Source organism: Amblyomma maculatum, chromosome 1 (assembly GCF_055883805.1).
Source record: "Amblyomma maculatum isolate TAMU_Amacu chromosome 1, ASM5588380v1, whole genome shotgun sequence".
Lineage (NCBI taxonomy): Eukaryota > Metazoa > Arthropoda > Arachnida > Ixodida > Ixodidae > Amblyomma > Amblyomma maculatum.
In genome coordinates this window covers 391,944,138-391,968,756 of record NC_139344.1, presented here as the reverse complement: position 1 = coordinate 391,968,756, position 24,619 = coordinate 391,944,138, and the positions used below count along the sequence as shown (strand labels likewise).

The window sequence follows — 24,619 nt, the reverse complement described above, 5'->3', positions numbered from 1 at the left end:
ATACCCGCGCTCCTGTTACCACGCACATTTCCGGAGCAGCGAACGCGAGAAACGTCCCTGCAGCACCCGCAACTGACATCAACGGCGAATTCTGCGATATGATGCCCGTACCATTGTGAAAAGTTTAGAGACCATGTGGTAAATGCTTCCAAGTCACGCAGTGGAGCTTTTCTAGCATTTTTGAAAGTGCTACCCGTTGGAGAGGGTGGGACAAAAAGCCTTCCTACTTTCGTGAGCTTTACAACACTGGGCACGCATTATGAGACACATTGTGTGGCAGAGAAGCATGACCCCCTGCTTCAGACATCTGGCAAATAAATGCTGTATATGACATATCGAAAACGATAAACATCATCTGTAGGTGAGAAGTGATGCCAGTAATTTTGCGAATTTTGCCCATTACGTTGTCCTCATCATATACACCAGCAGAGCGGCTAGGCGGGGCAAAATTTCCGACATCCACTATCCAACTGTCGTGCAATATAAATGAATAAGTTAGGAGTCCTGTAATTTAATTTTTATTTTCAAAATAAATCTGTTATGAATGCATCTGAGGATGGTAGGTTCCCCGGCTCGGCTCCACGGTCTCGGTTCTGCGGCAGCGCCTGAAGCGGAGACCACCTCGGGAGTTACATGGCATGCAGAGCGCAGAGTATCCTCTTAAAATGCCTCGAAGCATATACACCCTTTAGAGGAAATCTTCAAGCTAAGAGAAAGTAAACGGACCTAAACGCATCATTCTTGTGCATATGACTGAAATCACAAATCTATATTGATAAACTAGTTCCTGGTGATACGGATTAAAAGTAGAATGCTTTTTTTGAATTGTGACTCAACTAGATGAGGCGTTTTGCTATGAAATTTTGCAGATCTGGCGTTGACTGTAGCGGAGGTGGCTCAGCTACAGAGCCAGTAGCATGCCCGTGCATTTTCTTTTCCTTCTTCCTACAGCCACAACAACAACACCGTTAGTAGTCCAATAGTGCTGTAGTACTCAGTAACAATATTATTCGCTGCTGCTTAGGTTACCATTTCGGCCCTTAGACTTGTCACCAGCTGGCAAACGACCGAAGGGTATGTAATCAATAGGAAAAAAGTGCTGCTTATCTGCACTTGAAAATAAGCTACCTAACACTTTATCCGTGGAGGACAGAACATTCCCTAAAGTAGACCACTTCGTAGGGCCCCCATTACACATTCGCAGAAACGCGACTTCGGGATCGTTCCGAATCTGGAGTGACAGACTCCCGCTGTGTCAAGCGATAGCATGACGCCGCCTCTCTTCTGGGCCCGTTCTCCTCAGCGTGTAACGGTGCTGCCCTCTCTAGCGGCAGCTTACGGCGTCGCAGCGAGAGATGCTATCGAGCAGCGGTGCTCAGCACCACGCGGACCAACGAAGGCTGCTCCCCTAACTCGCTGCCCTACCCCAGTGAGCGCGACGCCGCATCCTTCTCAGAAATTATCGCCATGCGCCCTAACTGCGCGCGCGATACGATCAACACGGTAGCAGCGGCAGTAGCAGAGCTCGTGCGAAACCGAAACTAAAATTGCGCGCGCGCGAGTCCCCCTTTCCGTTTTCTTCTTATTCTGTATCTTTCTGCGTGGCTGCCCGCGCGTAATCTGTAGGCCACGCTCGCTAACGGAGAGCGACCCCCCGAGTCCCCTCCTCTCTCGAATCGGCAAGTGCTCGGCAGCCACGCTCTTCGCCGCCGAAAAACTGTTTCCCACGGTGCGAGGTGCAGCATCCCCGTGCCTAGTGACGGCGGCGTATTGCCTCTCTCCCGCACGCACCGGGGTCGCGTGGGAAAGCAGACCTCTCAGGGGGGAAAGAGGGGTTCTGCGACGCGCGCTTGTTGTGTGTGCGCGTCCCCCGCTCTCCACCCCCAAAATCGGCACGCGCGCCGTGCGACGGTCGCCGGCATGATGGACTGCGACGCCTCCTCGTCCCGAGGGTAAGCGGCATCGCGCCACTGCCGGGCCTTGGTTGGGAGAGGAGGAAGGGGCGGCGAGCGCCGGGACACGTGCCCCGTGCTGCCGCTGCATTCGGGAGTCTCGCACGCGACCGAACGGACGTCCAGCCGCGCGCCCAGCCGCCGCCTCCCGCTACCGGACGCGGCCGTGTGTCCCGAAACGTGCGCCTGCCCACCCGTAGCCTGCTGCCGACATGTTTTCGTTCGGCCATTCCAGGTCCAGCTCCGGTTCCAGTAGTTGCCAGATGCTGACCAGGAAGAAACGGAGAGGGGTGAGTTACTCCTTGTCCTTGAAACCCGAACAGCACCAGTGGTGAATTCAGCTCCCGATTTCCGATCGGGTGATGCGCATCATCACCGTTAATTAGTCTGTAGTTTTACTACCGATAAGCAGGACTGATTTCGTATACGCTTGTTGCGCACTTATCAGTTTTCTTTTCCGTGCGGTCTGACTTATCGTCATCATCATCAGTCGGACTATACCCACTGCAGGCCGAAGGCTTCTCCCATACTCCTCCAATTAACCCGGTCCTGTGCTAGCTGCAACCACTTTACCCCTGCGAACTTGTTAGCCTCATTCGCCCACCTAGCTGGCGGTCTGACTAACGACATGGTATTGCTCCAAGTACCGAGTTCGTATCCGACGGGACATAGGATGACTCGCTGTGTTTTCTCTGTTGTCCCGCCCGATTCTGTGATCTTGACGATGCGAAAGTTCCTAACCTGGTTCCTCAGGCGTGACCTGATGTGGGTTATTGGTCAGTCTTGATTGAATTTGTGTTAGCAGTTCGTAGCAGTGTCACTGACAACGCCAATATGCATATAAAACAAGAGCCTCAACTCCTGTACTTGCACTTTGTATGTTTTCGCTGTTAATGCCAATTCCTGTTTCTTGTCATCAGCCGTTTTTCAGGCGGTCTGACTTGCGATGTTAATATGCGTTCTTCAATTCACACGCGTTATAAGCGGGTATGGCGTCCTGTTCCAAACATCATGGTCTATACGTTCCAACCGAACGCTTTGGTGCAACTACAGCGAATAATTTCTGATCAAGCCGTTTTATCTTCATAGGACGAATGCTTAAATATTTGATGTTGCTGGCTGAACTGCTATATAAACCTATGCCGACAATCAGATAAGCGCATTTTGTCCTAAACTTATTCGCGTTGTTTCGCACTTGGCATGTCAGTTGACTTAATGATTTTTCTTCACTGGCATTTCCCTCCGTTTGATCATTGCGTAAAAGGTGGGGAAGCTCCATCACTGAACCTTGTGTGTCTACCCTGCTTGTTGCGTTGTTCGAGCTGTTAAACCATGCCTCTTGTGTGTCTGTGTACTCATATACAGCTCACAAATGTGAAGAGTTGATAACTCTTTTCATTCCACAGATCATCGAGAAGAGGCGACGCGATCGGATTAACAGCTCCCTGAGCGAACTTCGCCGACTGGTGCCCACGGCATTCGAGAAGCAGGTAAGAGTTTATGACACTATATCCCGCGCTACTTGCTGCAGGCAGGCTTTCAGGGATGAATAGCGTCTGCGCGGACTAGAGACGGGCAGGATTTCGTAGTGACCAACAACATATAGTCATCGGGTTTTTTTGTTTTTTTTTTTGTATAGTTAAAAAAACACGAAATTACACCAACTGTTGTTACTGCGTTACTCAGAAATGAACTATACACTCGTGTCGTCCTCCTGGTCCACTCTGCTGCTTCCGGGTGTTGTGGGCGTTTCCCAGAAATGTATACGTAGCGCTGTCGCAGACATATCATTCGTTGCAGTCTCGCATTATAAAGAGCGCGGAGTGCAACGTCACCCTCTTGCTACAGTATCGACATCCCCACAAGAAAAAAAAATAGTCGTCAAAGCATTTACCACGGGGTGAGACAGGTTGTGAGTGAGAGTAAGGTATCAATAATTGGCAGCCACACTGTTTATTAAATAAAATGCTCAAATTCAGTTTCTTGTGCCAAATGAACACGAAAAAAGCGATTAAAGAAAAAAAAAACATTCACGGTACAGTTGCGACTGCACGACGGAAGATTCGGCGAAAAATGTTTGAAGCGGTGGTTATAAGATTTCTTTACCTTTTCTGTCTTCTATGCCAGAGGGCTCCACTATAGCTGTCACTCGTGATGTCATAGTTCTGGCCACTGCGCGCTTCGTTGTCGTAGCGCACAGCAGGTCTGGTTAATCAGTATGACGGGGTTACTGAGCCGCAGTAGCAGGAAACGTGTGTTAACAGTTGTAGTAAATACGTTATAAAGAGTCCTGTATAGCTCTTCTTTAATGTACCATGACTTAGAAGTCTCATCTGGTCATTGATTGATGACGTCACAGGGGACCAAGTTCCGACACATTTTGCAGACGCTTCCGGCGCCTACTAATGCTTTCGCTTTCACATTAACAATTAATGGTTCACTGTGAACAAGCGTAGCAACCTCTTTAAAAATAATATATTTGTGTGATTTATAGCAGTCGATCATAACGTCACAGGAACTCTACCATGTGTACTGTAGACTTCGCTATAAAAGTGGGCGTCTTGTTGCCATTAAGGTCACGTGGTCTGAAGAGTAAGAGGGAATGCCGGGCGAGTGGGTTGGTTTCGTCAGCATTAAACGCATAAGCCGCTAGAAGGATGACACAACACGCACTTCTAAGCCGTTGTTGCCAAATTAGTGCTCTCTGCATTCTGTCTGCGGAGAAATGGCGTTATTGTAGGCCTAACGACATATGCAACTGCAATGGATGCCATCATACTAGAGCGCTCATAAAAGGAAAGGTTACCAGCGCTAACAAATAGACACTCACAAATCACACAGGGCAGGTGCTGTTACGACCAAGCATCCGCAATTGCGCGCTCTATTGTTCGCCTGTGGGCATGGATAAGTTTTGTGAATATGTGGTGATGGTCCAATGGCTCTAAGTGAGCCTGTTTCCAGGAATCCTGTTTTGTAAGCATGTTTTGCTTTGTGGACAACCTGCAAATGCCAAATTGACCCTGTCAAGAGAACGTCTGGAAAAACACAAAGAAACGTCCCCCTGAGGGAAATAGCAGGAAGTGCTTTCTTTCTTTTGTTCACCCTTCCAGTCGAGAAGTGCTATCCTCCAGTGATGAATGCCTCCTATCCAAAGGAGACGACAGAGTGACATGTCCGCTGACGTGCAGGACAAGAAAGGAGCATGACTCATACGGCCATTAAGTGATTTCCCGGGAATGCAGGAAAGATTTGCAATTGTCGAAAAGGGACCATGTTGGGAGCCCTATGCGGCGCCACGTGCACTCGGGTTTCTGAGAAGTAAAACCCCTTGTCAGAACCAGCCTGTGGTTTCTTTGCTGAAGAATAGAAATGTACCTCCTCTCCTCGCCGTTCCCAAGCTTTTCCCGCCAACAAGTGATCACGCCCAACGAATGAATGCCGGACCAGTCAGTGCTTCAGACCATCAGTGCAGTGATGTGTTCGATTGGATGCCGATACCTGAGGGGCGTGCCCTGGATTTGGTTGGTCAGCATCTTCAGAGAGGGGCTGGACATAGGGGGTTTTTAAGGACGCTGCAGAGCACGAAATGTCGCTCTGGGCCCTGGGTAAACGGCTCATCCAGTCGCTTCTCGCTATGAACTCTTAACGCTTGCCATTTTGCTGATGTACCCTTCTTTTTCATGTAAATATTCTTGTACATACGTTTTCTCAAAGTGCCAGTAAACCTGCTTGTACATATTTTACCAACTTCGAAGATTCAGTCCTTCTTCAACCCGGAGTCTCTACACGCTACCAAGTGAAGGCCGGGTCGCCATAGCCCCAGCGTCACGACAACTGGTGGCAGCGGTGGGATCTGAATCTACAAGCACAACGACTGGTGACCAGCGTTGGGATCTGGATCTACAAGCCACAACATCTGATGATTGGAGGTGGATCAGAATCTGCAAGCCACAACATCTAGTGATCGGAGGTGGCATCTCAAGCAACAAGCAGGCGCAACAATCGGCCAACAAGAGAGCAGCTCGGACATCGATCGCATGTGTGGGTGAGTGCTTGGCTTTTCTTCTGATGTGGACCAGGTTCTAGAACAGGGTTAGATTTTAGAACTGGTAAAAAAAGTGTTGAAACGCCTTTAGGTTTGGTAGTTTGCACTGTTGTTTTGGAAGTAGCCGACACTCGGAGCGATCATGGACCTACAAAAGCTGCAGAAACCGGAACTGTTGCAATTGTGTGAGGAATTGGGAATTGATACAAGTGGTTTGGCACGAAAACCTTTGATTATAAAGGCAATCACAGATTTGGGAGCCGATGATGAGGAGCTCAGTGAAGCATGGAACCTCATCGCCCAAAAAAAAGAGGAAAGGGAGCACGAACGTCAGAGGGAAAAAGAGGAAAGGGAGCGCGAACGTCAGAGGGAAAAAGAGGAAAGGGAGCGCGAACGTCAGAGGGAAAAAGAGGAAAGGGAGCGTGAACTTGAGAGGGAAAAAGAGGAAAGGGAGCACGAACGTGAGAAGCTTGAAAGAGAAGCAAAAAAGCTGGACCAAGAAATTGAGCTCCGGAAATTAGAACTAGAGTTGAGCAAGAGGTCGGGCGATTGTCCCCAGCTAGCGGTACCTCGTCTCAACAAGGAGGCAGATTTCAAGATGTCAAAGTACATGCAGCCATATGTGATATCAGGGGATATCGGTCTGTATCTGGCTAACTTTGAGCGAACCTGCGAAAAACTGTCCTTCCAGCGAGACACGTGGTCTCAGAGATTATTGACGGTTCTGCCCTGCGAGGCAGCGGAGGTTGTCGCGCGGCTAAGCAAGGAGGACGCGGACAACTACGAGAAGGTCAAAGCTTGCCTTCTGAGAAAGTATAGGCTTAGCGCCGAGGCGTTCAGACAACGTTTTCGGAACGCTACTAAGTCCAGGGACGAGAGTTACCCTGAATTCCTGTACAATTTAAGAGTAAATTTGGGCGAGTGGCTAAAGAGCACAGATTCCTACAGTGATAGGGACGCTGTAGTCGAGCGAATTCTTTTAGAGCAGTTTTATAACTGCCTCCCAGAAAAAGAAAGAAATTGGTTACAGGACCGAGGCGACATTAAGTCGGCAACTGAAGCTGCCGAACTCATTGAGGAGTATGCTTCGCGCCGACAATTCAGCAACCCAGCAGTGGATAGGCCCCGCAATCCCAAGTTGAGTGTGAATAACCGTCAGAAAAGGCACTTTGCTAGATTTGCAAACGAAGAAAGGAAGGCTTCTTCAGGCAAACGCCCTAGAAAGGAAGGCAGTGAGAAAAGTGGGGAAGTGACCAACGCGCAGAACACAAAGAAAAAGCTTGAGGCTAGGAAGCCGCTCACATGCTTTAGGTGTAATGAGCAGGGTCACATTGCCGTCAACTGCCGGAAAGAAAAGATTGCTTTCTCGTATGTCAGGGACTGCGATGAAAATATGCAGCTTTTAGAACCCTACCTGCATGACCTAGTAGTCAACGGGAAGCCTTGCAAGGTACTGCGCGATTCGGCCGCAACGATGGATGTTGTCCATCCGGCGTATGTATCGCCTTCCGACTATACAGGACAGTGTGCATGGATCCGACAGGTAGTTGAGGAACAGAGTGTGTGCTTGCCGATCGCGAACGTGGTCATCGAGGGCCCTTTCGGCGAATTAACAACCGAGGCTGCCGTTTCAGGAAAGCTTCCTAAGTGCTATCCGTATTTGTTCTCCAACAAATCGGACATGCTACTGCGAAAGAGGGGCATCCTTTTCGGAGACAGAGTTGTGCAAGCCTTAACACGTTCAAAGGCGCGAGAACTAGCTACACTGCTCATTCCAGAAAAATCCACAGCGGAGGAAACGGCAGTTAAAACAGTGGTAAATGCGGAAGATAGCAGGTCAGAAAACTTTGAGAGCGAGGCATCTCAGATATGTCAACTTGAAAGGGAGCTTGATGAGACGCGGAATGAGGACGTTCTTGAGAGTAACCTCTTGCCGCCAGTGTCTAGTAATCTCACGAGACTTTTAAGTGGAACCCGAGAGGACTTAGCTATAGAGCAAGCCAATGATCCCAAGATACAGGAGATAAGGGAGCGCCACCGCGCCACTAAGACAGCAAACAATATTTCTTTCGAGATGAGAAAGGGAGTGCTGTATCGCTTATTCAAGGATAAGCGCGGAGTAGAGCGGGACCAATTAGTCGTTCCCCAAAAGTATCGCGGAGACTTACTGCGACTTTCCCATGGCAGCTCGTGGTCATGTCACCTTGGAATAAAGAAAACAAAGCAGAGGCTGTTGCAAGAATACTATTGGCCTGGATGTTTTAAGGACACGGAAAATTTTGTACGGTCATGCGACACGTGCCAGCGGGTTGGAAAGGCGCAAGATAAGTGGAAAGCTCCGATGGTGTTAGTACCAATCATTACCGAGCCGTTTCACCGGTTAGTAATAGATGTAGTTGGGCCACTTCCTGTGACAGAGTCAGGGTACCGTTATATCCTCACTATGTTATGCCCAGCCACGAAATTTCCAGAGGCTGTTCCGCTGCGCGAGGTGACGTCCGAGAGTGTAGTGGATTCGCTGCTGTCAGTGTTTGCACGAGTTGGATTCCCTTCCGAGGTCCAAAGTGATCAGGGTAGCGTTTTCACGAGTGTCCTCACCACCTCATTTCTCGAGCGATGCGGCATTAAGGTAGTGCATAGCTCGATCCATCATCCGCAGAGCAACAGCGTAGAAAGATGGCACTCTGTTCTCAAACGAGTCCTGAGGGGACTGTGCTATGAAAACAAGCGCGAATGGGATACCTGCCTGCCTGCAGCGCTTTTCGCTTTGCGGTCAGTGCCGCACGAATCCACTGGATTTAGCCCAGCCGAGTTGGTGTACGGAAGGTCACTGCGCTCACCTTTGCGAATGGTGCGCGAAGCCTGGGAGGGGCGCGGAGAAGACCCAACAGTAGTGGAATTCATTCTGAACCTCTTGAATCGCTTACATAACACTAAGGAACTCGTTGAGGCCAGCATGAAGTCAGCCCAGGCTCGTTCCAAGGTGTACTATGATAAGACAGCCCGTCAAAGGACGTTTTGTATCGGGGACCAGGTGATGTTGCTGAGAAGTTCAAGGCAGAATAAGCTCGAAGTACAGTGGGAAGGACCGGCTGAAGTCGTTGCAAAGCTTTCTAACACTAACTACGCAGTGAAAATTCCCGGTAGGCGTAAAGAAGTGCGCATTTATCATTGCAATCTTATGAAGCCTTATGTGCAGAGGGAAGCCGTGGTAAATCTAACGTTAAACCTTCCCGAGGAGATGGGGGACAACTTGATTTGCCTCAGCGGAAAAGGAAGCAACGCTCAGGAGCTTCTCAAAAAGACGGAGCAGAGAGGAGAACTAAAGAAATCCCAGCTGTCCGATCTGGGCGAGATAATAACAGAGTTTGAGGCCTGCTTCGTGGACAGGCCAGGCAGAACTGATTTGACTGAGCACGATATTGAGCTGACTTCAGACGTGCCAGTGCGATCAAGGTGCTACCGATTTTCTCCAAGGCAAAGAGAAATTCTGGATAGGGAAGTAACTCGCATGCTGGAATTGGGAGTAATAAAACCCTCGGAAAGCGATTATGCTTCGCCTATGATCTTAGTAGAAGCTCCAGGTAAAGACCCTAGGCCTGTGGTAGACTACCGAAAGCTAAATTCTCTCACCAGGGATCAAGTGTATCCTATTCCGAATATTGAGGAGAGAGTAGAACAGGTCAGTAGAGCGGCATATGTGACTACGCTGGACCTTACTCGAGGATACTGGCAAGTACCGCTCACTGAACGCGCCAGCAGATACGCGGCTTTCGTCACTCCGACGGGCAGCTACCAGCCAACAATGATGAGTTTCGGGCTCAAAAATGCTCCATTTTGTTTTTCCCGACTCATGGATAGGATTTTAAATGGGTGTGAAACATTCGCGGTGCCTTATTTAGATGACATTGCGGTTTTTTCCGACTCATGGGCGGACCATATGGTACATCTAAGAGCTGTACTGAGCCTTTTGCGTCAAGCTGGACTAACCGTAAAGGCCGAGAAATGTTGCCTGGCAAGAGCGACCGTGGACTACTTGGGTCACAATGTAGGTCAAGGTTTCAGGAAACCCAGCGAGATTAAGATTTCTGCGGTAGCAGACTACCCGCGGCCGAGCACGAAGACGGAAATTCGAGCATTCCTAGGTCTGACTGGGTACTACAATCACTACATCCCTAACTATTCAGCTTTGGCCAGCCCTCTGACCGACGCTCTCCGCAAGACAGAACCGACAAATGTAGTCTGGGACGAACAAAAGGAAGCCTCCTTCGTAAACCTGAAGGCTGTGCTGATTAGCCGTCCGGTATTGCGAGCTCCAGACTATGACCGAGAATTCACGGTCCAGTGTGATGCCAGTGATCGAGGGCTAGGTGCTGTTCTCTGCCAGAGAGATGACGACGGTAATGAGCACCCCGTGCTCTACTTGAGCAGAAAACTGAGTTCTAGAGAGAGGGCTTATTGCGCGTCAGAGAAAGAATGCGCTTGCATTGTATGGGCCATTCAAAAATTGCAGTGCTATCTTGGAGGGGCCAAATTCACCGTAGAGACGGACCATTGTCCCCTGGCTTGGCTGCAAACTGCGACATCGAAGAACAGTCGCCTTCTTAGGTGGAGCTTGATTTTACAGCAGTACAATTTTGAAATAAGATACAAAAAGGGGAAGTTAAATGGGAATGCGGACGCGCTTAGCCGCTCTTTCTAAGCGGTCCGAGATGTTCCTCACCATGTATCCAAATTGATAATCAGGTTTTTTTTTTTTTTTTTCGTGCGCTTTATATGTGTGACTATGTAAAGCAGCACGTTTGGTTTTCTAGGAATACGTGGGTCCTGAACGTCTTGAGAGTGGGCTTTTCTCGAACAACAATGGCAGTTTTCTTTTAACCTGGTCTCTTCAGACGGGAGCCGAGTGCTTGCTTGGACATGTGGTTGAGTTTCAGACAGCTCGAGCAATTTGGCCTACGACAATCAAGACAACGCGACAAGCAACAGCGAGCTTCAAGCGTTCACGTGCAGGCCATTAAGTCGTCTCTTCATGCAGCAGCTGGGACTGCTGCCCTCCGAGACTCTTCTGGCGGGGGAGGAGGCTGTTACGACCAAGCATCCGCAATTGCGCGCTCTATTGTTCGCCTGTGGGCATGGATAAGTTTTGTGAATATGTGGTGATGGTCCAATGGCTCTAAGTGAGCCTGTTTCCAGGAATCCTGTTTTGTAAGCATGTTTTGCTTTGTGGACAACCTGCAAATGCCAAATTGACCCTGTCAAGAGAACGTCTGGAAAAACACAAAGAAACGTCCCCCTGAGGGAAATAGCAGGAAGTGCTTTCTTTCTTTTGTTCACCCTTCCAGTCGAGAAGTGCTATCCTCCAGTGATGAATGCCTCCTATCCAAAGGAGACGACAGAGTGACATGTCCGCTGACGTGCAGGACAAGAAAGGAGCATGACTCATACGGCCATTAAGTGATTTCCCGGGAATGCAGGAAAGATTTGCAATTGTCGAAAAGGGACCATGTTGGGAGCCCTATGCGGCGCCACGTGCACTCGGGTTTCTGAGAAGTAAAACCCCTTGTCAGAACCAGCCTGTGGTTTCTTTGCTGAAGAATAGAAATGTACCTCCTCTCCTCGCCGTTCCCAAGCTTTTCCCGCCAACAAGTGATCACGCCCAACGAATGAATGCCGGACCAGTCAGTGCTTCAGACCATCAGTGCAGTGATGTGTTCGATTGGATGCCGATACCTGAGGGGCGTGCCCTGGATTTGGTTGGTCAGCATCTTCAGAGAGGGGCTGGACATAGGGGGTTTTTAAGGACGCTGCAGAGCACGAAATGTCGCTCTGGGCCCTGGGTAAACGGCTCATCCAGTCGCTTCTCGCTATGAACTCTTAACGCTTGCCATTTTGCTGATGTACCCTTCTTTTTCATGTAAATATTCTTGTACATACGTTTTCTCAAAGTGCCAGTAAACCTGCTTGTACATATTTTACCAACTTCGAAGATTCAGTCCTTCTTCAACCCGGAGTCTCTACACGCTACCAAGTGAAGGCCGGGTCGCCATAGCCCCAGCGTCACGACAGTGCTGACTCCAACTTATTTTTCGAAACAACGCCACATACAAACATCTTATTCACCAAACAAATGCTCCCACACCATCGGTAACATATGCATAGCAGTTTAGGCCTTCCCTATCTTATCAAAATTCAAAAGACGACTTTCACTACTAAATAGTGATACAGATGAGTCACTGATACATCCCGAACCTAGCCTTTTAATATAACAGGCCTCTAGCAACTCACCGGCAAGAGTGTCCCTGCTCCTGCTTAAAATCTTAATTTCTGTCAACTTCGGTTCACGATTTGCATTGAGATCGCACTATTGGGAATTTACCGGTATAGATGTAAATTCAGCCCTATGGTTCACACATGGCCGATGTATACCTTGGCACATGTTAAGGGGATTTGATAAATAACCCCTGTGGCGCATTTGACGTAGGGAAGTTGGAGTCAGCGCCTGTCCTGTGTGCCTATTTGTGAGTGTCTATTTGTTAGCGCTGTAAATCTTTGCTTTTATGAGCAATGCACCAACTAGCCCAGCAATTAGTTTTACTTATACTATAGCGAGCACATAAAGAAGGCGCTCATTGGAGCGCGGTCGTGTTATAGGGACCGCATAAAAAATTATGCTGGGGTCAGAAGTAAAATGTCCTGTTAATGATGATGGTAAAGACGCAGGGGATAGCGGATAATGTTAATAACGCCTGTACGTCCATTGGTCTCCCAGGGATCAGCCAAGCTTGAGAAAGCCGAAATCCTCCAGATGACGGTGGACCACCTCAAGATGCTGCACTCCAAAGGTGAGTGACGGTGGCTGTTGCTCACGATCACTTCCAGTGACTGGCTGCCAGCGTATGCTCGTCTTCGTAACAACGTTTCCTTGAACGCGCGTTCTGTTAAATACCATTGACTGATATGACAACGCTTTGAGGTGCTCTAAGTAAATCGACGAAAATACTCTATTCAGCCGTCACATACCGGACAATTCCTCTCGACATAAAAAGTTATCTCAGCTTTACAAACTGCATAAAGAGCTGCTGACGCAAAAACTTTTAATGACATCTGCATCGCACAGTGGGAAAAAAAAAAAAAGTTAATGAATGACGGTTTAGTTTGGTTGACGTGGTTGAACGTCTCAAAGCGGCTCAGACTATGAGGGACGCCATAGTTCAGGCTCCGGTTAATTTCGACCATCTGGGGTGCTTGACGTGCACCCCTGATTATTCACGGGCGCTTTGAGCTTCGCCTCCACTGAAATGCGCCCGCCGCGGCAGGGATCGGACCCTAGTCCCTCCCGGCTCTGTATCCGACAATCCTAACCACAAAAGCAGACGCTATTAGATACAATGGTGCCACTCCTCTTCACACAGCATATAGCTCACTTGCAGACAAAGCTAGCCGTGCTTGCAAGAGCGCGAGAATAATAACAAGGATGCGACTCACTTTCTAGCCGGATACAAAACGAATTAAGTCGGAAAAGGTTACAAGCGCGTCAACAGGTTTCCATTGGCGAGTCACCACGCTGGGCATGGTTCGCTGTCAAAGAGTTACAAAAGCTAACTTCGTTTCGAGGCTAACCATATCTGTTGGTTTCCCTGGGAAATGCGCGATTTTTTTCTTTTTTAGTACTTGCGTGCACCGCTTGTTACGCTCCTGCAAAGTTGTAGGCATATACGCCGTTGTTCACAAGGCTGAGCGCTCAGGAATTTAACTTAAAAGTCCACAGTTTGGGTCCTACTGCATGGTCCTACTCTGGAAAATTATTTACATGCTAAACGTTTTCTTTTAATCTTTACTGGAATATTTTATTCTACAACTTCATGTCGAAATTATTGTTATATCGCACCCTGTTTTGGCGACGAGTAATAACGCCTCATAGATTTTCTTTTACTATTCTTATTAATAGAACTATATTTTGTTTTTATTGACTTCCGTGGGCTTGACTCAGGACAAGTGTCGTTTGAGTACGAATGCGTGACAGTCGGGTGGAGTGAGGCTGGTTGACAGCCTGTAAGATTTTCGTGCAAAAAAATAAATACGGAAATAAAACGCGTGTGAAAGCGCATGTCATATTCCGGTACGCAGGCAATTTAATCCTCAGTTTCAGGCACCCTTTAAATACCGTGTATATTTTTTTTCGCTGAAGTGGTAAGTTGATCGAACACAGCAAACGTCTGGCTGCACCGAGTCCGCGCTCTGGAGAGCGGAGAGATTGGTTAGTGTAGTTAAGCAGACGGGAAACATCAACAGGAACGTACACCGTCCGGCACTGCCGTGTTCGAAGAGTAAGCAAGGCTACAGCTATTTGCGGTATATAATGTTCGATAACCATTGGTAGCCATCAACTCTCTAAATGGGACGCTTTTCATGATGACTGCTTATGGATAGTAAAAAGCGTTGAAAAAAAAAAAAAAAAAAAAAAAAAAAGTTGCTCCGAGCGGCAGATTGACCCGCTGCATTATTACGGGAAGTGCTTAGCGCCCCTTCAGTTGCTTAGTTCGGATATACGAGCCAATTACTTAATGGAAAACTAAGTCACGAACGAAGCCGCTTCATCTCAATGCGAGGAAGGCAGATGTCCTTGATAAATAGGTCAGAAAAAGTTCCTCTTTATTTCTCGAGCCTTTTAGCAAATAGAGAGAGAGAGGTAGAAAGAGGGCCGTGGGCAGGGAGGAATGAATAGCCTATAGGGTATTTCAGTCACACAGATTTATCAGTCTCTAAATATTCGTGTCTATCAGCAAAGTACCGCCTGCATACATTAAGCCCGGAAGCCTTAATTTGTCCTTAATCTCGAATCTTGTCGCACTTCTAACCCTGCCTCATGCAATTTGAACTTCATTATCGCAGTATGTTTCCATTGGCTAACGTATTACGTCATGACCATCATCTTCGAATATATATTTTCTACAGGAGCTTCCTTTTTTACATCGTCTAGTGCCGCTTATACGTACCCAGGAACGCTAAATAGAGAGGCCTGTTTTTCGTCCGATGTCTTTACACCTCAATACTGCTGTTTGCGCATGGTTTTGACAAACGCTTTTCTGGCAACACTGCGGTGAATGAGCCCAAAAGCACTTCCAGTTTGAAGAGCTTGAGAGGACGGGTTTTCTTAAACACTGTGGGAATTAACATCGAAAGTTGGCGCGCAATAACAGACGCCTTATTTAACTCTTTCGCTACCGCGCCATAGGCCATCAGACATATATGTCCGACGATTTGAAAATGCCGCCAAACAAAAATTGAAGCCAGTTTTTACGGACAAGCTGCGCCATCTAGTTTGTTTTTCTGCAACTAACTCGTTTTCAGTTTTGTTTTCTGGATTTCTAACGTGAGGGGGCGCCGCGAAAGCTGAAACTTTGACAGGGCATAGGAGCGTCGGTCCGCGACCATGGCGTCCGTTTCGCTCCGCGCTCGCCAAAAGCAGAAGCCAAAACCGAGCACGTCTGCTGCTTCTGATGCCGCTTTTTGCGATGAGAGCAGCAGTGATGAGTCTGAGAATGACGTACAAACGTCAGATTTCAGCTCGGACAGCGACACTTCGTCTCAGAGGCCACGCCCCCATTCCACCCATAGAGCCCATTCGCCACCAACCGAAAAAAAAAAGGAGAAAAGGAGGAACTGCAAGCTCTGCTATCAGAAAACAAAAGCAGAACTCAGAACAAATGTTATGTGCAGCACATGCCAGATATACCTCTGCTTCACTTCCTCACGTGACTGCTTCTCAGAGTGGCACAGCTCTCATGACCCTTGACTTGAAAGGCCATGAAAAGTGTAGTGATTTTTTCACAAAGCTGAGACTTGCAGGAATGACAGCTACGAACATGTGCAGCAGTTTGTATATTTCAGTTTTTTTCTAATCAAGTTTGGGCTCAGTGGCGCCGCTTATTTGTGTTTTGCTTGTCTTCTTTTTTTGTGTTCTCATCATATATAGAAAATAAACTTTCAAAATCTATTGGACACGCAACTCTGGAAATTGTTTTATTCGAAAGTGTAAATAATAAGCTACAATTTGGTACATTGCGATGCGCAATCCATTGGGCGTTTCTTGAAGAAATAATTTTTGTTTCCAGACACCCAAAATCGGCCATTTTTCCGCGGTAGCGAAAGAGTTAAGCACCGTGTGGTATGCCTTACCGAATACGCGTTATCAGTGCTCTTTCAATCTCTGCGCGACACATACCTTCCGCACCCAACTTATCTGCGCTTTATTTCCATAATATACGCCATCGCAGAAGCTTTGTAGCTCACTGTGTCATCATAAGCGCCCATGATTATCTCCAAACGTCAAAACGGTGTATACATTGGATAAGCACGAACAGGCTATCATCAAAGCGCCCGCCGATGACTTGTCATGATGTTGTAGTCATCATCATCATCATCATCATCATCATCATCATCAGCCTGATTATACCCACTGCAGGGCAAAGGCCTCTCCCATATTTCTCCACTTAACTCGGTTCTGTGCTAGCTGCATCCACTTGACCCCTGCGAACTTCTTAATCTCATCCGCCCACCTAACTTTTTGCCGCCCCCTGCTACGCTTTCCTTCCCTTGGAATCCAGTTTGTTACCCTCAGCGACCATCGGTTATCCTCTCTTCGAACAACATGTCCTGCCCATGTCCATTTCTTCTTCTTAATTTCCACTAGAATGTCGGTAACTTGAGTTATTTCTCTGACCCACTCTGCACGCTTTCTATCTCTTAATGTTACCCCTACCATTTTTCGTTCCATAGCCCTCTGGGTAGTCCTCAACTTAAGTAGAACTCTCTTGGTTAGCCTCCACGTTTCAGCCCCATAGGTGAGTACAGGCAAGATGTAACTGTTGTATACTTTCCTCTTGAGTGATACCGGTAAGCTGCTAGTCATAATCTGCGAGTGCTTGCCAAATGCGCTCCATCCCAATCTTATTCTTCTTGTTATTTATTTTTCGTGGTCCGGATCTGCGGTTACTACCTGTCCTAAGTAGACATATTCGCCTACTACTTCCAGTATTTCGCTACCTAATGTAAACTGCTGTTCTTTCCCGAGGCTGTTGAACATTACCTTAGTCTTCTGCATATTGATTTTCAAGCCTACCTTTCTACTTTTACTGTCTAGGTCATCAATCATGTTGTAGTAGTATCTTATTAATATGTATCAAGGCGTATTTCTAATTTTACTGTTTGATTTGCCAGCATGCATGTAACCGAAGTTATCGTAACGATCGGAAGAATTTTAAGGTGGTGCCATCCTTTTTCCATGTACAGACAGCTGTCTGGAATTTGCTTATTTCATATGACAGTTTCCGTAGCTTCCTTGCTCATATTAAATCAATTTAATTAACTTCCTGTTATCGGCACTGCGAGCGCCCTTTTTTGGGAACTGTACACTTGATTCTCCCCCAAAAAACTAAAGATCAATCTTACCTGAAGGTTACAGTCCTTACAACAGGTTCAAATCTCGCTGCGGTGAACGGGTACACTTTAGATCTTTCGGCCTTATCGATATTTCTCATGGCACCTGTCAAACCAAGGGAAGCGCTTCAACTACGCATTGCTTACTGCTGAGGTGGCGACTATAGGTGTACACCGGGCGCTCGACATTGCGCGCAAGCATATTAGTACCTATGGTGAACCCTCCCGAACTCTGCGCGCTTCAGTGTCGAACCATTTGCGCATACTGATCAGTCTCACTATCTCACTTTAAACAAACCTGATTCGTTTTCACGTCTTGATGCTGCTACTCTGTCGCCACCGGGCACATCATACAGATGTGTACCTACAGAGTACAGACATGACCGCGTTCCTAACTAGTCGGCAGCCGTATTGTAGCATCCACAACTGACGAAGGGAGCTGTGGTGCAACGAACGGCACGAAATGGAACGGTTTTCGAGGCAATAGAAGCGGCGGGAGCCAGCTGCATGGACCCGCTATCGGCGTCGCTCCACGCAGATACGAGCCAGAGCCAGCGGCGGCGCGCAAGCACCCCCTTCGCGGTGGCACGCCAGGCCGTTTCCCACGCTTGATCCGCACGGCGGCTGCTTGGTCGGACGGCGGGGCTCAATAGGCGGCTGCGTGTGCGAGTTTCGGGTTGCGTACGTGCGTGTGCCGACTACTTCCTTGAGAGCGACGCCGCCGCCGCGCGAGCAGCGACGCGAAGATAAAGGAGGAACGCGGCTGAAAGGGGGTGGCCGCTTTCTTACCCCCTTTCTCGATGTGTCGCCTCACGCGTCGGTGTTGCATGCCGCTACGCGCGGTGGCGCAGAGCATCCACGCAATCCTCACGAGCCATGCGGTAGGTCCGTGACGGCCGGTGTTTCCCGCGTTGGGTTTCATGCGAATCCTTGGATTCAGAAGAGTAGATACTTGGGCTTGTTGGTACATGATCGAAAGCAACAAAATGTAGCGCACCAAGACAAGGACAGAGAAAGAAGACACACACAGCGCTAGGCCACAGCAATGATAGCTACGGTAGTCGAAATATCCACAGAACACGTAACACATTTCCACAGAACACATTTCTAGTACAACGGGCCCTTTTACGTGTTCTGTGGATATTTCGACTACCGTAGCTATCATTGCTGTGGCCTAGCGCTGTGTGTGTCTTCTTTCTCTGTCCTTGTCTTGGTGCGCTACATTTTGTTCCCTTGGATTCACACCTGCACCACGGAGTGCATGTCACTGGGCTCCCTGTTGGTTTTGCTACTCAAGGGCACGAATACGGCGACAGTAAAGGAGGGTCGGCCAGTGCCCTGTCTCCTTATCTACTTCTTCGGTTTACGCTGCCGTACGTGCTTCCTTGAATAACCAACCAGCAGGTCTAGCGATATACTACGCGGAGCAGATCTCCTGAGCCATGCCCTCGCAGGCCCAGCTAAACCGTCACTACCGAGATATTGGCCAGCGCACCCCAGCTGCCTACGTCATGACTGCATATGGTCGATAATGGGACAGCAAATGAAGCTGCAAGCGTAGAGATGAGTAACCCATTTCGTAATCAAGAGTTGCCTGCTCCCTTGACGGTAGCGATGAAATGAACAAAGACGCCTTTATACACTGTTTACAGGACATTATTTACAGCACAAGTTCGGCACAGGGGCCGAGGACTACTACAGCCAGAGAAAACTGTAGTCGCACAGTGATGGCCGGGAGGTTACGACGCGTCCCCTCTTTGTGAGTGGCACAGCACTCAACGAACGCTCGTGAATGCCTCGGTCTCCAGAGGCAGTGCGCTCGCTTATATAGCCTAGAAAGCCGTTGACACTCAATTTGTCTAATCCGGAGGCAGCACGTGACGGCGGCCTGAGAGGTCCAGTCAGAGAGTGCGCTTATAGCTCGCTTCAAATCTGCCGCGGCGCGAAGGTGACTCGCCGCTAAGGGATCGGCCCCTGGTTGTTTGGATTTCAGACGTTTCAACACGGCGCCCGCTGATGCTTCCTTGCAATGCGCTGCTGTCTCGCGGATCAGCACCGGAGCTTGCAAAGGGGGTGTTTGCAGGAGAAGCTTGACGTTCGGCTGAGCGGAATCCGGACGGCTTGCCCTAGCACAGCAGCGCAGTTTCATTTGTAACCTCTACGACTTCTCAATTACTCACAACTGCTGCGGACACAATTTTGCGTGTTTTTCTCTAATTAATTACTTAATTAGTTTATTGACATAATTATTATTTCGGACTCAACATTACGTTACCCTCTATCGATTGACACCACTCATTAACCTCTACCATTTCTCAATTACAACTGCTGCGGACAACTTTTACATTTTTTGCCTATAATTGATTACCTAATTAACTTATTGTCCTAATTATTCTTTCTGCAGCAACATTACGTCAGCCTCTATTGACGCCACTCATTAACCTCTACCGCTTCTCAGTTACTCACAACTGCTGTGGACACGATTTTGCGGAAGCGGCCTGCGGACAGAAATGTGTGAACATAGCAAAGTAACGCTTTCGCGTAAAAAAAAAAAAAAAAAAATCTGTGCGCGTGGTCTGTGCGTCGCATCTGTGCTCTGGTATGTCACTCGCAAATCTTGCTCTCCGGCGAATGCACCAACTCGCCCAATTTAGCATTCTCCGGCAGGCTTTCTCTCCGACCAACCGGTTTGTGGTCACTTCAGCGCATTTTAGCGTGAATGCGGCATTGTAAAATGCACCAAGCGATGTTTTTGAATGTTTACGTATTAAGGCGAAATCCTTTCTAGGCTCATGGAACGAAAATCTCTGGGCTGATGTTTCACACAAAAATAGCAGCCATTTGAGGACTGAGGAGGGACATTAAGAATGAAAACGATTGATGGTGATAGGTAATGAATTAAAATTACAAATAGACATCGATAGAGTTAATGACTAATGCTAAAGTGCTGATTATTAATGACTTGTAAAACAGTATGTCAAACTACGACTTGAAATGACCGCAACTGATTGGAAATGAGTAAAAATTATTAGCTATGAGTGGTAATGACTACAATGACTAGGCATGACTGATAATGACTACCACACATAAGGAGTTGTTTGTTGAGAATTTCTATCAGTACATCACGCGCCATCTGAACTGTGGCTTTTGTTACTCGTGCATACACTGACTGAATCATTCTATATCGTCCTTCTCCGCATGCAGGCGTGGACGCCTTCACGTTCGACCCGCACAAGTTCGCCATGGACTACCACGGCATGGGCTTCCGCGAGTGCGCCAGCGAAGTGGCGCGTTACCTGGTCGCCATCGAAGGCATTGACCTGCAGGATCCTCTCCGGCTGCGCCTCATGAGCCACCTGCAGTGCTACTCAGCTCAGCGGGAGCTGGCTGCCAAGTCTTCCTGGAGCCCAGCGAGTGGCGCCAGCCCTGCCCCGCACTACCCCGCCTCGCTGCCCTCACCCCAGCCGGCGCCTGTGGCGGCAGGGGACTCCTACGGGAACGAGCCGGCGCGGCTACCTATCGACGCTAACGGATTCCGACAGCACTTTCCAACAAGGGCATCGCACATGCCGCTGACGCCACCTTCAGCCACGGCCAGCGCTATGCTGCCGGCCCCGCCGCATGCCCAGGCACCGGGAAACCAGTACTTCCACGGTGTCGCCGGTTTCTCCCCCATGACGTCCACGTCATCCACGACGCCATCTTACTCGGAGCTCTCCCCACACTCGGGCACCGGCGTCAAGCCGTACAGGCCCTGGGGCAGCGAAATAGCTTACTGAATAGCGGAAGAAGTCACGTACTACCGTCGAAAGAAGACGAAAGCTTGCCTGTCTGCGCACGCATCCTATGACATGGGCAGTGGGATGCGCAGATTCTTTGGGTGATCCCCACCGAGATTCACATGTGTGCTCATGGAGGTCTCTAGCTAGCCGCCGTCAGCGCTGGATGCTGGTAGCGACTACGGAGCGCCTGTTGACCCTGCCAATTACACGCCCCGCGGAATGTCATTCGAAGACGCGACGGTGGTCATACTGTGCAGCATCCGGTCTAGCTGACGCGTGTTGACCGAGGGGTCAAGCGATCGGATACTTCAGTGCAGCGCCCGTGGCCACCATGTTTCTTCTGCTCTCACAACCTCCGTCCAAGTTCGTGTGCACTATGTACAAGCTGGCAACGTAGCGTTCCTTTCAAACCCTGTGCAGCTGGTCTGATGCGCCATCAACGGCGAGGCAGACGCCAAGCCCAACGCCGGTACTTGTTCTCTTATTCCGCCAATGTCTAACGCGGTCGCAGAATGGGTATGCGTACCGCTAAAAGAACTCTTGTTCCGGCAGTGTGTGATGGACATGGCCTTCAAGAAACAGCAGCGAGCTGTTGACCTGGAAACATGCGAGGATCCAACTTTTATGTGTGGTGTGCATGCTAGTCTTCACAGTGTCATATAAGGACTTGGCCTATACTGGGGCTCGCCGCTGATGCTTGCCGAACTCGGACGCGAAACGGGCCAATCGCAGGCACGTAAAACTTCTTTCGCAAGTACTTAAGAGTCTGCGGTGCGATAAGAGAAGGTCAGGAAGGCATGCGCTGTGTTTTGATCTGTGGACAGAAAACTGGTATAGCAATAGTCTTTTGAGCAGAGAGTAGAATTTGCGGCTCCGTACAACCTGCATACACGTTTCCTTTCTCTCAATACCTGTGATATATTTATTTTTGATAATACACGTTTCTGAAACAAAAGAAAAGAAAGCTTTATACCTCGCGGGACACTTCAGGGTAGTACAAAATATAATGAGCCCCAACCTGCTAGTCAAGCATGTACAAGTTAAACAATAAGTGGATTACAGGAAACAAATATTTCCTCTCTGACATATTTCCAGCGCTACCATAGCTGCCACTATAGATGTAGGTGCGGAAGAACGCATGCCTATAGTGGCCCAATATAGTCACGGGAGCTGTGTTATGCAGCGAGCTTTCTGGAGCCTGTGTGTCATTGTCCACTCAAGGTGAAGAAAAATAGCCGTCGATGCGTAGTTTCCAACTGCGAATGGAGGGCGAGGGAGAGTGCCTATGCCGTTTCTTCTGCATCTCATTTGTATTTACGTTGCATTGTTTTACTGACACCATGATCTGAGCCCATCTTCCCACCGAAGATCGATATGTTGTCATGCGCTTAATGATTCCGAAGACAACTAAGCCGTTTTTGATGAGCGGCTCACATGCATTGCAGATTATTTTGGTAATTAACTTCCAGTCACAAATAGGTACGATAGGTATAGTGTAATTGCTTGGCGGAAAGGATGCCTCTTGCGAAAACATGGTGTGCGAAAGTCAGCGAACATGCGCATCACCCACCTGCTCGCTTCTGCAGTCAATGGATGAGCACTGTGGGAATCACTGAGACGGTGTCCTGGTACAACTCATAGGGGTTCAGTACGTGATTACAGTTCTAGAAACTCGCTTGTTTTACTCGTACAGGAAAGTTAAGGTCGGTGAAAATTGGGGGCATGCATTTGTAAGAGCTCCGTGGCTTCAAAAAAAAAAGCTATATTGCAGCCGGTGTATTCAGATACGAATATCGACTACTGCGCCTCCAATATCACATCGGTAATCATCCAGCTTCTCGAAAGACCAATGTAGATAACCATGTCTATAGGCTATATTGCCACCAGTGTGGTGAATGGTGCCCGGTTAGAAGATCCCTTCTGGAACACAATCCGGCTGTCACCAAGAAGGGTCGTAAAGCGGCCTATGTATCACGCAGAACTCCTGCATTGCAATCGGTGCGAACAATCTGGTATACATTAACCCAGTTGTTGAGAAAATTTCGGAGTGCGTGTTGTGTGTAACTCAGCACATCAGCGATGCATACTTGCTCCTCAAAATCAGATGTCGTGTCCTTAGAAAAGCCACCATTGTGCATTTACTTGATTCTGAGTGCTACCGCCTTTATACTCCGCTGCGTTTTTGCTACTAAGCTTCCAACATGCTGTAACCGCACTATGTCGTTGAATTCCTGACATCTGAAGCTTTACATGCAGTTGAGTAGCGACAATCAGGGCACATGTATGCACTGCAGTTGAGTCACGACAATCAGGGCACATGTATGCACTGCAGTTGAGTCCCGACAATCAGGGCACATGTATGCACTGCAGTTGAGTCCCGACAATCAGGGCACATGTATGCAATGCAGTTGAGTCACGACAATCAGGGCACATGTACGCACTTGAAGTTGTAGCTACTTGAACGTGCCTCGATCTTTTTGCGGCAGTCATATTTCAGCGCCACGCCGTTCAGGACTGTTGTGCCTCTGGCCAAAGCCGCCCAGAAATTCAGCCGGACGCCAAACTTCTTCGGCGAATGCCTCCTTCACAAACTCTGGATGCTTCTCTGCAAAGCACCAATGCACTGGAGGCGAGCCGTGCCAAAGGGACAGAAGCGACGTGTTTTAACATGCGCTGAACGTCCAGACAGCACGGCGCGCCGTGGCCCTGACGGTGAACCCCTTCTCGCCCCGCGGCATATTTGAAGCGAGAGCGCAGCAAGCTCTCCCATTGGCCCTGCGAAAGTGCTGCCGTCGGATTGGACCATTTTGAGCGTCAACGGTTCTCGGCGACGGAGTCTCAAGTGCTTCCGTTCGAGACTCCGAGTGTGTGAGTTCGTCACGAGCGTCCATCGGGAGCAGTTCGCCCCCTGACAGTGCGGACGCGGCGGAATCTCCCCGGCCGTCGCTGCGCGAGAACAGTCGCGTACGGCTATGTTAGCTTTCGGTCCCAGAGCCGAAGTCGTTGTGTAAATGCATGTAAATAGTGTATAAAGCCTTTTCTTCATCTCACCAACGCCGACTCGGATTCATCGCTACCGCCCAGGGAGCTGACAGCCCTCGTTCACGAAACGGGTGACGAGCGCTGCGTTACCAACTCCTTGGCACAACCCTGTTGACGGTGGGCTACTGTGTGATAACCCCACCGGCACAACATTGGTGGCAGTTGCAGGATCCTTGGCACAACCCTGTTGACGGTGGGCTACTGTGTGATAACCCCACCGGCACAACATTGGTGGCAGTTGCAGGATCCACTGGCACAACCCTGTTGACGGTGGGCTACTGTGTGATAACCCCACCGGCACAACATTGGATGGCAGCTGCGGGATTGACCGGCGTCAGGCACCTCGGCGCGGTGAG

The 24,619-nt window shown here is 48.9% G+C and overlaps 1 protein-coding gene across 1 annotated transcript; it reads left to right on the top strand.

Moving 5' to 3' along the window:
* The first annotated feature begins 1,889 nt into the window (after positions 1-1,889).
* Hey (Hairy/E(spl)-related with YRPW motif) lies at positions 1,890-23,730 on the top strand. Its single transcript, XM_084594687.1, has 4 exons — positions 1,890-2,242; positions 3,359-3,442; positions 12,770-12,842; positions 20,644-23,730. The coding sequence occupies exons 1-4, from the start codon at positions 2,165-2,167 to the stop codon at positions 21,216-21,218; spliced, it is 810 nt and encodes a 269-aa protein (XP_084450813.1). The 5' UTR covers positions 1,890-2,164; the 3' UTR covers positions 21,219-23,730.
* Positions 23,731-24,619: the final 889 nt, after the last annotated feature.

Bases quoted from the DNA above. Each gene is read 5' to 3' on its own strand.
- Hey (XM_084594687.1), top strand. From the start codon at position 2,165: ATGTTTTCGTTCGGCCATTCCAGGTCCAGCTCCGGTTCCAGTAGTTGC. The intron at 3,443-12,769 runs GTAAGAGTTTAT...TTGGTCTCCCAG, and splicing joins CCACGGCATTCGAGAAGCAG to GGATCAGCCAAGCTTGAGAA. The intron at 12,843-20,643 runs GTGAGTGACGGT...CTCCGCATGCAG, and splicing joins CAAGATGCTGCACTCCAAAG to GCGTGGACGCCTTCACGTTC.